General features: G+C 43.6%; 3 protein-coding genes across 4 annotated transcripts; 2 read left to right on the forward strand and 1 right to left on the reverse strand.

Moving 5' to 3' along the window:
* The first annotated feature begins 829 nt into the window (after positions 1-829).
* Positions 830-6209, forward strand: LOC117430488 (notchless protein homolog 1). 2 transcript variants are annotated; one of them, XM_034907139.2, is made up of 13 exons: positions 830-945; positions 1480-1620; positions 2139-2356; positions 2591-2670; positions 2799-2875; positions 2966-3063; positions 3222-3414; positions 4160-4295; positions 4444-4490; positions 4594-4796; positions 5098-5257; positions 5781-5851; positions 5951-6209. In XM_034907139.2, the coding sequence occupies exons 2-13, from the start codon at positions 1486-1488 to the stop codon at positions 5961-5963; spliced, it is 1431 nt and encodes a 476-aa protein (XP_034763030.2). In that variant the 5' UTR covers positions 830-945; positions 1480-1485; the 3' UTR covers positions 5964-6209. The 2 variants fall into 2 exon arrangements, with proteins under 2 accessions (XP_034763030.2, XP_058854341.1); XM_058998358.1 differs by lacking the exon at positions 830-945 and adding an exon at positions 982-1135.
* A 3044-nt stretch (positions 6210-9253) lies between these two features.
* Positions 9254-11554, forward strand: LOC117430919 (homeobox protein SEBOX-like). Its single transcript, XM_034051508.3, has 3 exons — positions 9254-9693; positions 9991-10199; positions 10377-11554. The coding sequence occupies exons 1-3, from the start codon at positions 9594-9596 to the stop codon at positions 11019-11021; spliced, it is 954 nt and encodes a 317-aa protein (XP_033907399.3). The 5' UTR covers positions 9254-9593; the 3' UTR covers positions 11022-11554.
* A 1414-nt stretch (positions 11555-12968) lies between these two features.
* Positions 12969-17459, reverse strand: LOC117430550 (transmembrane protein 199-like). The gene is made up of 7 exons (XM_034050670.3): positions 17314-17459; positions 16842-17058; positions 16289-16362; positions 15874-15963; positions 15449-15491; positions 14912-15024; positions 12969-13658 (listed from the first exon to the last, which is right to left on the reverse strand). The coding sequence occupies exons 2-7, from the start codon at positions 17023-17025 to the stop codon at positions 13563-13565; spliced, it is 600 nt and encodes a 199-aa protein (XP_033906561.3). The 5' UTR covers positions 17026-17058; positions 17314-17459; the 3' UTR covers positions 12969-13562.
* Positions 17460-17662: the final 203 nt, after the last annotated feature.

Below are 17662 nucleotides of genomic sequence, written 5' to 3' on the forward strand. Positions count from 1 at the left end.
AGGTGTGGAATGGATCAAACGGCTGTACACTGGGAGTCTTGTTTCATCCCTGTGTTAAGTGATATATTAAGAGAGTTTGACTGTAATATGCTTTACAGTGGCTTTACCATCAATGTAAGCGTGATTCTACACATGCTCTGTTCACTATTATTATTATTATTAATTTCTTAGCAGACGCCCTTATTATTATTTGTTTATTTAGCAGACGCCTTTATCCAAGGCGACTTACAGAGACTAGGGTGTGTGAACTATGCATCAGCTGCAGAGTCACTTACAATTACATCTCACCCGAAAGACGGAGCACAAGGAGGTTAAGTGACTTGCTCAGGGTCACACAATGAGCCAGTGGCTGAGGTGGGATTTGAACCGGGGACTTCCTGGTTACAAGACCTTTTCTTTAACCACTGGACCACACAGCCTTATCCAGGGCGACTTACAATTATTACAAAAGATCACATTATTTTTACATACAATTACCCATTTATACAGTTGGGTTTTTACTGGAGCAATCTAGGTAAAGTACCTTGCTCAAGGGTACAGCAGCAGTGTCCCCGACCTGGGATTGAACCCACGACCCTCCGGTCAAGAGTCCAGAGCCCTAACCACTACTCGCTTTTGTCAATACACTTCGCTATTGATTATCATTGCAATACCGCCGTACACTTTCAGAGGGACGTGCTATGGGCATGAACAGGGGGCAAGGCTGAGTGCAGTGTTGCAAACCCAATTATAACTGTAATACAGTCCAAGCACCGTGTGGTTCACAATGCGATACTACAACCTCAGAGTGTTGTGCTGACAGAGTTAGTCCACTAGGCGGCGCTTAACGCAACAAGCTCTTTTGACAGGCAGGTCTGGTTGGTCGCGGTTGATTGTCGTCACGGGAGAGCGTCTTGCTCTTCCTGGAGTCCCACGTGTTGTTGTTGAGCAGTTTTGGATACAGAGGTAAGTGAGGCTGGTAGAAATGTAGACGAACCTAATCAATCATCCCTTTAAACGTGCATTATTTCAAGCGCGTCACCGCAGAGCGATCGCCTCGGCATCTCTTAGAAAGCCCGACACAGTGGTTCTGAAATAACTTTTAGTTTCTTATCACGTCCATTTGTATTATTATTATTTGTCAGTTGCAGTGTGTGTACGTTTATTTATGTGTGTTAACTCGCCATGTCATAGATAGGTTATGTAAAAAACGCTTAATTATTATTTTAAGGTTAAAGTTTAAGAAAGCAAACGAATGAAGTAGCGAAACCTTGCTCCTCAGCGGGGTTGCAGTGTAATTAGACTGCGTACATTTGTAAATTCACTCTGTTCTGTATTGCATTGCATTTCGTAACTGCCCAAGCAGGTCGAATTGGTGTGTAATATCTAACAACACGTGCAGCAGTGTTAATTACTAGCTAATGCCCAGCACGAATATCGACCGCTGTGTGCCGGATTTAAATCATGTATGTTGTAAGAGGGTGCTTGTGTGCGTTGCAGACTGCGATGACTGAAGACGTGGAGCGGCTGCTGATCCAGTTCAAGGATGAGGGCGGAGAGGTGCTGGGCTCGCCCTTCGACGTGCCGATCGACATCACGCCAGATAAACTGCAGCTCGTTTGCAATGCTCTGCTACAGAAGGTACCGCCTGGAGCGCGTTTGTGTATTCAGCAGAACTATTACGTATGAAAGATTAGGAGCCAGGAGTACTGACCCTCCCCAACAACTTCTAATAATGAAGTTGCAGGAATTCTGGTCATTTCAAACCCTCTTTAAATGTCCTTATTACAGGGGTGGGAACGAGACTTCTATTGCATAGCAGTGTCACCCATTCCAGGATTTAATACGAGCTTGATTAGCCCCAGTGTATAGGTAACCAGCTCAGGTGTGTCTTATTAAAGTAGTAAAAGCAGGAATGGATGAAACTGCTAAGCAATGGGAGTCTTATTCCCCTCCCTGCGTTTTAAGATGACACACGCAAGGGTTTAACTAAACTGCTAACAGACCCTTGGTTTCAGAGCAGACTTGCAACAAACTCTGGTAAAACAGTGCTGTGGGCTGAAGCTGTCATCTGTGCAATGGGTTTTGTGGAACTCTGTCGGGGGTCAGTTTGCAGGTGAAGAGGCAGCGATGCTGAGCCCCCTCTCCCTGTCCCCCAGGAGGAGCCGCTGCCGTTGGCGTTCTTCGTGAACGAGGCAGAGATCGTGAGCTCCCTGGCCAGCGCTCTGGAGGGTCAGGCGCTGGAGACGGAGCGGGTGCTGGACATCGTGTATCAGCCGCAGGCCGTGTTCAGGGTCCGAGCTGTGACCCGCTGCACCAGCTCGCTGGAGGGGCACACTGAGGCCGTCATCTCTGTGGCATTCAGCCCCACCGGCAAGTGAGTATCAGTCGGTCAAATCAGAGACGGCTAATGACCAGCGAATTCCGATCAGTGTGGCTTTTTTTTTTTCACTTAGTTAGCAGATATCATTGCTGCACTTGGTTCTATTGAAAACACGATATCAGTTTAGTTTTCGTGTAAATCTAGTTTCATTCATGTTTGAACTGCCTTGTTCTGTTCTGTCAGCCGGCTGCTATTGTATCCTAACCAGACGTTTTTTTAACCTTGCAGGTACCTGGCCAGCGGCTCGGGGGACACCACAGTCCGCTTTTGGGATTTGAACACAGAGACCCCCCATTTCACAGCCACAGGTCAGCGCAGCCTGGATTAGACTTGCGGAATTGCAAGTGTCAGTCTGGCTAAAGGGGGTCAGTCCCGTATTGTGATGTCATTGACGACCTGCTCCCTGATTGGCTCGTCCTGTCTCTTCTGTCCCCAGGGCACAAGCACTGGGTCCTCTCGATCGCCTGGTCCCCGGATGGGAAGAAACTGGCCTCCGGGTGCAAAAACAGCCAGGTGAGCAGCAGAACCACAATAGTGCGTTGTTTATAATATAAATTAGTTCCGATGTATCTAGGTAACCGTATTCTTTATTTGAATTTTCAGATCTTTATTTGGGACCCAAACACAGGGCAGCAAACTGGCAAGGTGCTGGCCGGCCATACTAAATGGATCACTTACCTGTGCTGGGAGCCACTTCACCTGTGAGTCTAGAGAACTGAGACTGCGGTTTGATCCATTCCAGGTTTTACTGTGATCTCAGGAGCGCTAACCACTGCTTTAAAATCCATTGCTTCCCTTGCATTACAATTATTAGCATCTTAGGCAGCTGTGATTCCTTCGTTTCTGGTTTTGTTTGTAGAAACCCAGAGTGCCGCTACCTGGCGAGCGCATCCAAGGACTGCGCGATTCGGATTTGGGACACGGTGCTGGGGAAGTGTGACAAGATCTTGACGGGACACGTGCAGTCTGTGACCTGCGTGAAGTGGGGGGGGGACGGGCTGCTGTACAGCTCCTCCCAGGACAGGACCATCAAAGTGTGGAGGGCCCAGGATGTGAGTGGGGGAGGGGAGGGGGTTAGCATTGTCCGCAGGCTCTTGGCTGATAGTTAGGGAATTCAATATCACATACAGAGAGTAGATGGTCCAGTCATACAGTCATATGATTTGAATGGAAATAAGAAAGCTTACTGTTCAGTTCTGGCTTTTAGGATTCGCCAGGCAAACTCAAAGCAAGCCCAGAACTTGGCTGCTCCCTGTCTGACCCCCCCTACCCCCCCTCCTCCTGCCCTCGCTGCTCCCTGTCTGACCCCCCCTCCTGCCCTGTGTGACCCCCCCCATCCTGCCCTGGCTGACCCCTCCCTCCCCCTCCTGCCCTGTCTGCTCCCTGTCTGATCCCTCCCCCCCCTCCTGCCCTGTTTGACCCCCCTCCTGCCCTGTCTGCTCCCTGTCTGATCCCTCCCCCCCCCTCCTGCCCTGTCTGACCCCCCTCCTGCCCTGTCTGCTCCCTGTCTGATCCCTCCCTCCCCCTCCTGCCCTGTCTGCTCCCTGTCTGATCCCTCCCCTCCCCCTCCCTCCCTCCTGCCCTGTCTGACCCCCCTCCTGCCCTGTCTGCTCCCTGTCTGATCCCTCCCCTTCACCTCCCTCCTGCCCTGTCTGACCCCACTCCTGCCCTGTCTGCTCCCTGTCTGATCCCTCCCTCCCCCTCCTGCCCTGTCTGATCCCTCCCCCCCCCCTCCCTCCTGCCCTGTCTGACCCCCTCCTGCCCTGTCTGACCCCCCTCCTGCCCTGGCTGTTTCAGGGAGTCATGTGTCGTACGCTGCAGGGACACGCTCACTGGGTGAACACCATGGCGCTCAGTACCGACTACGTGCTGCGGACCGGGGCCTTCGAGCCAGCAGAGGCCACTGTCAACCTGCAGGACATGAGGGGCTCATGTGAGTGGGGGGGCTTCCATCGGGAAAGCATGAAGAGAATAATCCGGGGGGGGGGGGGGTACAGTATACATCATTAAAGGATTCTTATTTCTGTATTAGATTCACAATGAATTAAAAAACATTCTCACTTTTTTTTTTTTTCCTCCAGTGGACGAACTGAAAGAGAAAGCCTTGCAAAGATACAACAACGTCAGGGTAAGTCAGGGCAGTCAGAGCCTTTGTTCTTGTGCCACAGTGGGGGGAAAAAAACAGAAGCCTGTTAAAGAGATCTGTGTGCCCTCCTCCTCTCCTGCTGTAGGGTCAGGGTCCGGAGCGGCTGGTCTCGGGCTCCGATGACTTCACGCTGTTCCTCTGGACCCCCGCGGAGGAGAAGAAGCCGCTGTGCCGCATGACCGGTCACCACGCGCTCATCAACGAGGTCCTCTTCTCGCCGGACACTCGCCTCATCGCCAGCGCCTCCTTCGACAAGTCCATCAAGATCTGGGAAGGCAAGACCGGCAAGTAAGACTGGGGACAGAGAGGGTGTGACCGTGCACATGGCAGAGAAGAGACCATCAGTGCCTGTCGCATCTCGCTAGAGTGTTATTTTACAGCACAGGGCCATTTTCAAAGTTCCTGAGCGATACAGCACAAGAAGTGTGCAGAATATACTGCACAGCAGTTAGATCCATGCCTGGTTTCACTATGTTTATTAATAAAGACACACCTGAGCTTGCAGCTATACACTTTGGCTAACCAGACTGGCAGTGAACGGAGCAGACCTGACCTGCGGACCTCTCTGCTCTCTGTCGTTCTCTCTCAGGTACCTGACCTCTCTGCGTGGCCACGTCTCGGCTGTGTACCAGATCTCCTGGTCAGCTGACAGCCGGCTGCTGGTCAGTGGCAGCAGCGACAGCACTCTGAAAGTGTGGGACGTCAAGACTCAGAAACTGTCTATAGACCTGCCGGGACACGCCGATGAGGTGAGAAACGCGCTCTGCTGTCTAGAGATTTTTGCATTACGCATGTGTTTGTCATTCGATCTTTATTCTTGTATTTTCAACCACTTAATTTCCATCGTATGTTCCTGTGATTTATTGCATGGTTATTTCGAATAGAGAAATGTGTTTGTGTGTGCAGTTTCTTATATTACGTTTTAGTGTAATTGTAATTACTGCAGCATCAGTGTAATTGTAATTGATCAAACTAGCATTGCAATTGTAGTTTCAGCAAACGGTGCCCCTGTAATTTGTAATTTGCTTCACCCCAGGTCTTCTAAAGGGTAGGCAGTTGTTTCACCCCAGTGCACACACGTGCCTTTATAATCAGGAGAAGCGGGTTTGTCGGTCAGTAGCTGTTAATAATCAGTTTTGTATCGTATTATAGCCAATCCAGACAGTCTGATTTGAAATTCATGGCGGCTGCCGTGCTTGGGGGGAGACGCCCACGTTTGAAATGTGCTGCTGCTTTTAAAATTAAAGACACGCTCTTGTTTTGGTCCCGCAGGTGTTTGCAGTGGACTGGAGTCCGGATGGACAGAGGGTAGTGAGTGGAGGCAAAGACAAGTGCTTAAGAATGTAAGCTATGAAGCGGGCCGGGTTGTGATTGGAGGAGAGCGGGGTGTGTTCCGCATGGCATCGTTTGCTGCTTGATTTATTTACTTTTTCTTCTTCTAGATGGAGACGGTAGCCCTAGCAACTCTGGAACGCTTCGAATTCTGTTTCATGGAGCCCGCAAGCCTAAGGTGGAATACGGAAGACTTCAAACTGATGTTATGTGATAAAACAGAACTTTTATTAGGAATGCAAGCCTTCATCATTATGAACTCAATCCCCTTGACTGCTGGATGAGAAGCCTCTCCTGAGTTTCTCCGCGGGTCTGCCCTTCTGCCGCATTATCTGTATCTTTCCAACAATAAACCCACTAAAAACACAATGTGCATCGTCTCTTTAAATCGCCTTTGTGCATGACTGCGATCCAGCCTCAGTACAAGCTGTCCTGTCACCCGCTGCTGCAGTAGCAGAGCTCACAAGGAGACTAGTGTTTCCTGTGATGCCTTTGCGTCAGCCCTCCCATTGGTATGATCAGGAGCTCGCTGGGCTCTTGTGTGTGTGTGTGTGCTGCGCATTGCTGGCTGGGACTCTTTCGTATTTAGAGTCGTTGAACTCCTAAACGGGTTTATTACCAGCCTAGTACTGGAATGCCTTTACTGAGCTTGCGTGCCAAGGCTGTGCCCCGCATTGATCCAGGCCAGTGTTTAATTTCCGTAGGTTCGTTTGCTGCGTGAATGTCTGGAAATAAATAGGTGAATGACGTCAAAACGAAACTTTCATTTACGTTACAAAACAAAAGCAAAGCAGATCTATAATACTGAAAATGATAAGGAATGAGATTTTAATACTTAAATATGAATCGTTGTTTTTTACTACTGTAGGCATTATTTATGTTTATTCGTATGTATGGCTGATTGTATGAAAGCTTGTGACGCTTATAACTTAAATATATATATTTTTTTTAATTAGGCCTACCGATTTAGGGAACAAACCCCGCTTGTTCAGTTAGTTGATAATTTGCGACTGCACGTTTGCACGTTGTGCGATTCTAGTTTATTTTTTAACAGAAATACTTTCATTTCAACGTCTATAAACACCTCTCATGAACAGACCAGTTTGAACTGTTTCTCTCGTAGTCGAAGGCAGAGGTTATTTCGCATTGCTGTTTCACACCTTGATAAAACAGACGCTGTTGAATGTTACCTTCATGATGACGAGCTGCTTTGTCTCAGAGTTTATCGGCCAGGTGGGATACCTGGCTGCGGGGAAGTCATCAAAGGCGCCGCTTTGTGTATTCGATTAAGACCTGAGGGAAAAGTATACCCGTGCAAACACCTCTCCTGTGATCAAAAGGGGGCAGCACGGAGCACTGTCCGAAACAAAACTTGTATGATAGTCTAGTAGTCTAGTAGTATTGCCCTTGATGTAAAGTAGACTTGTTTTAAAATAATTAATATCTGCTTGCTTGTATGCAGGATAATATATTCACGATGCATCTTTCAGTTCGTTTTTCATGTGTATACCTTTTAAACAGGTAATCAGACGCGTTGCGTGTCTGGTGCGGTGGCGTTACCCACGCGAAACCGCAATGTGCTTTTCTGAGGACGCTTTGTTTAATTGCTGATCTCACGCCTTCCCAGCTTCCGAGGTCTGCTTTACATGCACGATACCGGCTGCCTGATATACAAACCCAGAGAAGCGTTTTGAAACCCCGCTATTACTTCACAAACTGAAGCCGGCTTTTAACCCTCAGGGTGATCGCGACGCTCGCAGTTTCAGATCATCATCCTCGATCCGCACTAGTGTATGAAATACAAAGAAATATACCTTCGTGGCAAGAGAAACGTTAAACACGACTCCATTGTGGCAGAGCCGTATTCTGTTGATGCAGCACCAATACAAACAGTTTAACAACCGAGAAGACACAAAATAAACATTAAAGCAGGCTTGTATAACATACATATATTAAGTTATTTCAATGTAAACGTATCCATGTGTGCAAGATCACAGTTTTTTTTATGGACAACTGTATATGTACAACATTTATTTTTACGAATGTCTTACTGCTGTCATAAAAGAAAATGAAAATGTTTACATATTGTTACTAAAGAAAGTGTTTGTGTATCTATATTGATGTATACGTGTGTCTATATGTATGTGTGTGTGTGTGTGTGTATATATATATATATATATATATATATATATATATATATATATATATATATAATATTATATAGGTACATAGACTTTTTAGGTTAAGGTTTCTGTATTTAATTTATAGCAATATTTGTATTTTACAGTGCTGCTCTTCTGAATTCATGTCGGTATTCTGATATTTAACGTGTTAAAGTCGAGTGAAATGTGTTTTCTGTAGTATTGAGGTACCATGCTTTGATCTGGCTTCAAGCCTTCTTCTAAGAAATAAAGCTAATCTCTCTGTAGGTCGGTTAGTTCAGATGTCAAACGGATGGCCTTTTTAATTCTTAATAGAATCGATCAATAGATTAATAATGTCCGTTAACATCAAGGTTCTGTGATCAGGTGTGTGTGTGTGTGTGTGTGTGTGTGTGTGTGTGTGTGCGTGTGTGTGTGCGTGCGTGTGTGTGTGTGTGTGTATTGCATCTGCTGGAGGGGTCGGGGGGAGCGTATAGGCGTAGAGAGCGACCGACAATAACAAAAGAAACATTTAGACTAGATTTTGAAACCTATTTGTTCATACATGCGAGTGTGTATTTGAACAGCCTATTAAAAATAAATATACAAAATGAATAACAAAAACATGAAGTAAAACATGTGATATATATATGAAAAGTTGTTTTGGGTGTAAACCTAAGGGTTAGGCTACAGTATTAACAAAAGTATTTAAGGACGGTTTGGACAAAAAGATGTTCTGAAATCAATTATTTTGCAATCATTTAAAACTTCTGTGTACATTAAAAAAAAAACAATTATATGATTTTTGTACACTGCAGTTACACCTCCTTTAAAACCTATATAATTACTAATAATTAAAGTGATAAGGATTAACGAAATAATATATTTTATTTTCACAAAATGCTATATAGTAATAATAATAATAATAATACAATATATTTTATTTCCACGAAACTTTGACTATATGTACTTCAAATGTCAGTTGAAGTATTGCTCGTAATTGTATTATTACTTGTACTGTGATTCTTGAAAGGTATTTGTTTACGACTGTAAGTCTCCCTGGATAAGGGCGTCTGCTAAGAAATAAATAATAATAATATTGTCATTTGTCAATGCGGAGCCGCGTGCAGGGATGTCTCGGAAGAGACAGACTCGCTCGTTAGCAGCACCGGAATCTCCGGCTTCCTGTCTGGAGCCTGCTGCTGCTGCTGCTGCTGCTGCTGCTTCAGGAGATTGCAGCTTGTTCGTCTGTCGTGGCTTTCGCGATTTCGGGATGTCCTATCGTGGGAGATCACAGAGAAACGCTTAATTTGCGACAGACTGTCTTGTAGAATGGAAAACAATAGCGGCCGCCGGCATCAAAGGTGCAAGTTCTGGGTCGGCTATTGCGTCACTTCACAGGAGACGGGACTTGAAAGGAGAGGTGCCGGGACACCTGCTTATCGCGCGGGGCGGGCTGTATAAAAATGAGTTCAGATGCAACACCGAGACCACGGGAAAGGACCGCTGGAGTCTGGAGACGCGACATCTACCGCTCGCCGGACTTCAGTTCAGTCTGCCTTATTTATTTATTTATTTATTTATTCTTTGTTTTATCTGAACTTTGGATCAAATGGCACTCTTCATGGATTCCGTGTTCTTCAGCAACTCGAAACTTGCAGAAGACATGGATTTCAATTTGATTTACAAAGACAAAAAAGAACAATACACAGGTAAGGTTATTATTATTATTATTATTATTATTATTATTATTATTATTATTATTATTATTATTATTATTATTATTATTATTTGGCAAGAAGTAATAAATTAATGCATGTCACATTTTGAAATTCACTTTATGAACGGTTTCTTCAAAACACATTGATATATTTTCAACATATATAGTTTTAAATTTTATTTTTTCTTCAATACATTTAATATTCACGAAGCACCGTTCCACTAAAAGCAGCCTACTATAGTTACAAACACTGTGCAATACTGAGAGCTTTTATTTACTTCCCTTGCAGAACCCGTGTCAGAGCCTGTGATCTGCTCTCCCGAGCTGGAGAGAACCCTTATCAATGTTTCCGAGGGACAGAGAAAGAGGAAGCGAACCATCTTCAGCCGGACTCAGCTCTCTGAACTGGAGAGAGCCTTCACAGTGACCCCTTACCCAGACATCAACCTCCGTGAACGCCTCGCCGCTATCACCGGGCTCCCGGAGAGCAAGATCCAGGTACTGCCCCACCTGCGCGGTGTTGCTCTGTGTAACCGGGAACAAATGTTCATGTATATACGTGTGCGTGTGCGTGTGCGTGTGTGTTCACTTGGGATTGATTTATATTTCACACACTTATATTTTTCAGATTTAGTGTTGCAGTTGCATGTGCTGAAACTCTCTTTCAATTCTCAGGTCTGGTTCCAGAACCGTCGTGCCCGAAGTATCAAGAATGGCAAGCTGAGCAGACCCATGAGAAAGTCTCCCAACTCCGCCATCCCTAACTACTGTCCCTACACCCCCTCCTTCACCCCGTCTCCCCCCAGGGATTTTGGGATCGGGTGCGCGGAGCACAGCCCAGCCCAACAAAACCACCAGCAACGCCCAGTCTGGGCGCAACTAGACCGCACCAAGGAACAGCTGCCTGCTGCCACTGGGTTAAACAACCCGACTCTGCCACAGCGCCCCCTGCAGCACCAGCCACACCTCTCTCCAGAACTCCACGAGCAACTGGTGTGGGATGACCACCACAACCACCACCATCGCTTCTCCACAGCCAGACAGCAGAATCCGCATCAGCAGCCACCCAGGATACAGAGAGAGGACTTCAGCCAGTTCTGCTCTGCCCCTAGCAAACAGAGCCAGCCAGACAGCAACCCCAGGTACCAGGCGATGGACTCGTGCCACAGCAGCCTCCCAGTGGACCAGCTCGTCCCATCCCAGCAGGTGTACTGGGAGATGTCGCAGCTGCAGGACCCCAGCGACCCCCAGACCTCCCTGAGCTACATATCGGACCTCATCTACAATGCTGCTATTGTCACCAACCTGGTAGATTGCTGAAGGTTGAGAACGTTTCCTTAGCTGGGTGCTCTCTCTCCCTTCCAGCACTGTTTGATGGTGATGGCGAGCTTTCCTTATGGTGAAGGGGATTTAAAAGTGACTGAATCCCTCTTGCTTGTATTCTCAATGACTCGGTGAAAGAAGTTGGTCATCACCCTGTTTATTCTGCACCACCAGCTTGTATTGAAATATCACAGGACAGTGTGCCTCAAAGATATTTATGTAGAGACAAGGTGACATGTCTTATGCTTTAGGAAGAAAAACATCTCAAGAATGTTTATCTTTCAAGATTACAGAGACAAGACAAAAATGTTACTGATAAATAACAGATGTCTCTACATTTTTAATTATTACATTTTGCACTGTGAAGTATTTATATTGACCCTCTGTGTATTAATTGTCTGCACGCGGACAGTGATGTGCAAACTAACTGATTGTGGTTGATCATTGTCCCCTTATGGTATTGTTAACATTTTATTTAAATGTTTTTTTGTATAGCGCACAGTGCCATTCAGTGGTCAACTATTGTAACTGCTGGCGGGGCAAATTTAACCATCTGATTTTGTGAAGCACATATCACTTTTCTTGCGTAATAATAACTGTAGAAATGTTTTACTACGGTATTGTAGATTTTATTTTGTTTCAATAAAGTTGTTTTTAGAATGTATTTAAGATACAGTAAACATCTTCTACCGATGAGTAAAACACATTTAAACACCAGTGCTGGATTTTTACATTAGAAGAAGCCTGTAAGGGGTCATGGAAAGGTCTTTATTTCCGTTCCGAGTGAAGGTAACAATAATCTTCAAAATGTCACCCTGATTAAAATGATTCCTTGCGTGAAGAGGCTCTGCTAAATCATAATTATTTTGAATAACAAAGGAATTTTTTATTTACAGAAAGCAAAGCAAAAACAAAAAGAAATTGAAATTGAAGCTCTGGTTGTATCAGCTTATCGGCTCTTCTTTAATTCTCGCTGGATTTAAGGGTTTGCTGTATTACATATCTGTTGTTATTATTAAAGATATCGCAGTGACCCTGCAGGACAGCGATCCCAGCATATCATAATCATCTCTAATACCAAATAATCTTTCAAAATACCTTAATCCCGGTGTCAAATCCAAATTCTCTGAGAAATACTTCTTTTTACTCCAGATGTAGCTACATCGTTTAATCTTAAACTGATGTATGAAGGGTTATGATCAATTTATTTTTTAAAAAAGTTGTACATTGTACAACCCATCAGGATTTTACATGACACTGCGAAGTCTAGATTAGCAGCCCACTGTGCAGCACTGTGTAACTACTCTCAGCAGTTCAATTTCTTTTGCTGTATTATATTAATCCTGAGGCGGCTATTCTGTGTTTATTGAAGAGAAGCATTGCAACAGTAAAGCTCTCTATTTGATTTCTAAAATGATACGCTGTTCATAGCAGCATCAACAAATTGGTTGCAACGCAGGTAACCCCTTAACACTTTTGAACACTAGCTGTTTGAGCCAATTACAGTCACATCTGCCTTCCAAACTAATCCTACCGCTAGACTGAAACATGACACAATGATGCGTAAACTAATCTTAACAGAGAAAACACAGCTGTCCTACTGTGCAGTGAACAGCACTGCGATACACTGAACCGCAGAGCAACAGAATGCATTCCTCACATTGGTTTTATTTAGGCAAAGCCCACATCCTGAATCCCCTGGCATGACAGCAACGTTGTGTGAGGGGTCGAGCTGCTTTTTATCCTCTGGGCTGCACATCCCTATGGACAGGGACACCCTCGTGATTGTGAAGTAACCTGACATTCTTTACCTGAGAGTATCGGAACCTGGGGATATATGGAGGAAGTCGATCTGTTCTTATAGAGCTGTGGGGTATGTATGTTACTAACAGGTTTGCGTTGAAAGAACTGTATCTTTAAGTGCTTAAATAAGCAAACACAAAACAATGTTTATGAAATATTTATTAATAACCTCATTTCAAAGGGTACAGCACTTGCATCCCTTCAAATGCATTTTATTAAATAACAGTACATTGATCACAACAAACAAAATGACTGAAAAAACACTTATTTAGGAAGTATTTTTTTAATTAGAATATGAAGTCCTATTCAGAGTTCTCTGTCTTGCAAATAAAGTATAACTGGTGAAACTGAGTGAAATACTTCCCCTGAAAGTAGATCCATTCCTGGTTTTACAATGAGTTTAATAAGACACACCCGAGCTTGTTAACTATACACTTATTAAGCTTGTAGTAAAACCTGGAATGGGTGAAACTGCTATGCAACAGGAGTCTAATTTCCATCCCTGCACTTTCCAGCACAGAGAGGGTCTCGGCTATCTACAGACCACCCGAGAGGAGAATGGAAACTTAAGATACAGAAACAAACGACATCTTGAGTTTCCCTAACTTTGATTATCGCTTAGCGAAAATAGTTCTGATGCTAAAGTGCAAGAAAGTGGAGTTTAAAACTGTGGGTCCTCTACTCTGGAGACAGTAATGCATGATCGCAGGAGTGACGTCACCTGGGCTGCAGAGGCTACAGCTCCCCCAGCTCTCCCTCCATTGTCCGGACAAGCACGTAGAGTTCAGCCAGTCCCACCACCGACGCCACAATGACAGCACAGAGTACCCTCTGCGACAGGAACAGAAACAATGCACACACTCAGGCTTGGGGTCCTGTGTTTCAATTCTTATTAAAATCAATTCCAATTCCCAATGAATCATTTCCAACACATCACTGAATTGCAATCAGCAGTATTCTGTGAAAATGACTTCAACAGTGGCAACAAGCTGCTTAAATTGAAGTCGCTGTGGGTCAATTAAACTGGCTTCAAAACAAAAGCGGTTGAACAATCACAATTATTATGTCTCTAAAATATCAATTCCAATTCCTTCAAAAGGAACTGATTTTAAAAGGGAACTGGAATTGAAAAACAGGAATTGACCCAGACCCTGGAAACATTCCACTGTAATTCTGAAAAAAAAGTTCTCCTACAAAATGCTGCTAATAATTCTTCTTTGTTGCCAAAGGACAGTGACTCAAATGTTGCTTTCAGGGGCATATAACTGTACAATATATTTAAGACTTTAAAATGTCGTCTCAGAACAGCATTGTTCAGAGAGGGGTACGTTTGTGTATCACATTTTAATGATGCGCTCGTGGTTGTGGCTGTTTGCAATGTTTCTATTTTGCTTCTACCTGCAAGTGTTTTGCCTTGGAAGCGATAACAACATCCATGTACAAACTGACTGAACAGTGAAAATGCTCTTGTGATGTGCACTACTCTCCACAGGGATCAAGTCGAGACAGACACACTTACTGCACTTGTGACCTCAGCTGGATTTAACCTCGGTCCTGCACAGATGACAGGCTGGTGAATTACCCTTGAGCCCCTTTTAATCAGCAGAGGCTGCCGTGGGTCTCTCAAATGAATTTAATCAGCGCAGAACTCCCTGTTCTGTCCAGGTACCTGAGCTGCCCTCCCTAGAGCTAAACCTGTAGTATCATTCTTAATATCAAAATCTTTTTTATTTTATTATTTCATTTGATTAACCGCTCCATTCAAATGGCCGAGAACCAATAAACACCTGCGAAATGATAACTGGTTTTTTTTTTTTTTTTCAATGCATGTTTTTGTATTTTATCAGCTATTGTAATGTTAAGCCAGGTAACATTAATCATGTAGTAAATACTCAAACATCACTGACATGCATTCTTTATCCCAGTAAAACGTTGCAGATTCAAATACATTCCGAGTCCCATCAAACACTTGTTAGGCTGACAGTAGTCTGATATTGACAGCCAAATCCAATGTAACGTGTGTGAAGTTTTCATGGAACAGGCCTGTAGCGATTCTGTTAAAAAGCAATCTGTGTTAGTCTTACCGCTGCTGTTTCTGTGAAGATGTACTGACTGCCCAGATAGGTACAGGCAAACGCTGCCACCACCGTCACCAGGAAGTTAAAGATAGTGACAACCACAGCCTTTACCGACCTCACTGTAAAACAACAGACAGCATGTGTAACTCCCTGTTCATGATTCACAGCAAACCTGCCTTTGAAACAGATACAGGTACACACTGACATTCTGATTCGCGATCAGGCTCTCTCTCACATACACACACACACACACTCGCCATCTACAATGTTCATTGAGACTCGGAAGCAGACATCCGAAATAGAACATTAGCAAATCCGATTATCAATGTACTGCGGTACCCTATAAAATAAAATGTACTAAAAAAATAACAAGCAGCCATTTGATTCTCCTATATTGTGACTGGGATCCAGTACAATATAAAAAACATCACACTTATAAGTATGGTACAGTTTACAAAGTCTTGAGGGTACATGCAGCTTGGAAGCAGTATGTTAGAGGAGATTCTTGAATGTAATTTAAAATATTAAATAAACCCTACTTACTTTGCTTTCCAATGTCAGCTAAGGTTCCATGTCGATTTAATTGCTAGAAAAGATGATAACATGTGAATGACATAAAAAAGAGAGGAAAAAGTTTAAAATTGCAAACCATCATCCCCCCAATGCAGGATATTATCTACAAAAATGTATTAAAAAGGGGTTATTCAAATGCTAAAGTATGTTCTGTTTACAGCTGTAGTGGCACAAGCCAATGCATAATTATAATACAGATACAAATCTAACAATGTATTCGGATAAGGGAACTGTCCTCCCCCACCCCAAAGAAGCAGTAACGAATAGAAACATGATTTTACAAAAAGAATCCAGTTAGTTTAACGTCCCATCCCCCACAGTATGCAATGTTCCACAGTCTAGATGACTGGATGAACTGTAAGAGTGAGAGATGAGTGAATGGGAGGCTGTGGTACCTGGCAGTTGACGTTTCTGGTGATCTGCATGTATTCTTCATTGGCCAGTCTGGCTTTGATCCTCTCCAGCCGTGCCACTAGTTCTGGATTCTGAGAGACACAACATCACATTTATAATAACAAGGTCAGCTTTGCACAACTCAAGCCAATGCACTTCAACGCTGCTTTACAGGTCTAGTTAAAATGACATAAACAAAAGCACATCTTAAAATTTATAGCTGACTTCACTCCACTGAATTTGTATTGTATTAACTCCAGCTCAGAATATAATAACTTCTATAAGGAAACCCATTGTAAATAAGACCTGTGACCTGCAAGGCGCTTGCATACAGAGTTACGTGCTGAATTCTGGTTCCAACACACAACAACACCACAGCTTATTGTACAGCTTATTATTTTAGTGCATGGTATTTACCCTCTGAGGTTTCTGCACTTCTGGTAGATAAACATCACTGTCTTCAAGTAATTCATGGAGATAGATGGGAAAGCCTGAAGGAGAAAATATAGAAGCATGTCAGTAACATGAGTAAAATCATACTTAAGAGACTGACCCCCACCTCCCTCTTTATATCCCTAGATTTTGTTGTTCTCAATAAATTGTGCAAAAGAATGTCCTAACCAAGTTTAACCACAACGTTTTTGCTTTTGCCTTGCAGTTCATTATTCTTGCAGTAGGTGGTGCTGTTGGCCGGTTTGTTTGCGCTGTAGCACCAACACAGTGTCCCAGGACAGCTGACCGACAAGGAAGACACTATTGTCATATTTAATTCAAGTCAGTGTCATCATATAAGACAAACTCAGCCATGGCTGTTCTGCGTCAGCAGGCTATGTGAATTCTGAATTGTAGAGTGATCTGGAGATAAACATCTCATTACCAAGTTGTGGGCATATTTTACTGGCCAAAATAGCGATGCCTGTTTTTCAGTTAACATGAAGACATGCCGTGCCGCTCACAAAGCCACACATACCGCTCTCTCGAAGAAATGTTTCCAGTTTTCTTGCCAGTTTGAAAGGGATTGTCTGTCGCTCCCCCCGGGTTAAGCAGAGTTCCAGTTCTGCTCGCAGGTCTTCCGGAAAAGACGACTCTTCTTTATTCATGAAATCTTTCATTTTCTCACGGAATTTTTCTCCGATCACGAACGAAGAAGCCATTTTTTTGCAGCCGTTCCTCTGCACTTGTTTCGCCTATGTAAAAAAAAAAAAAAAATTAGCAGACAACCGATGAAACTACACAGTGTGTGGTTTAGGGAAGTGACTTGATGAGCAAGAAACGTACGCTGTTCAATGGAAAACGTTGCAACAACTAGTATTGTACAGTTCACTTGATAAAGGTTTTGTTTTTAAATAGCATATCATGTAAAAATATTTCGTTACCTATCCCAATCTGGGACAATACCGTACTGTACATATATGGAATAACGGGGGTATGGTTTACCTTACCTTAATTTGTTGCGTTACGGTATTCTGTTTTACTACAAGACCGATATGTATTTCTAACCTAAACAAAAAAAAAAAACACAAAGAAAAAAATATATATTTTTATAGGCAAAACACAGCAGAGGACGGTTCCGCGGAGGCGGCCATTTCAATCCTATTAAAAACCCAAAACACAACGTCATGACGTAACGCCTTAACTAAAATACAAATTACACTTGATTAAATCACGTCGTTTTATTTACACGGATATGTTTGTTGCCATTTGTTTTCTTTTCAAAATCCGTTAATAAATAAATAAATAAATAAATAAACGCAGTACGAATTATGAGGATTGTTTTTGTGAGGCGAATGA

Source organism: Acipenser ruthenus, chromosome 24 (genome assembly GCF_902713425.1).
Source record: "Acipenser ruthenus chromosome 24, fAciRut3.2 maternal haplotype, whole genome shotgun sequence".
In the NCBI taxonomy this organism is placed as follows: Eukaryota; Metazoa; Chordata; class Actinopteri; order Acipenseriformes; family Acipenseridae; genus Acipenser; species Acipenser ruthenus.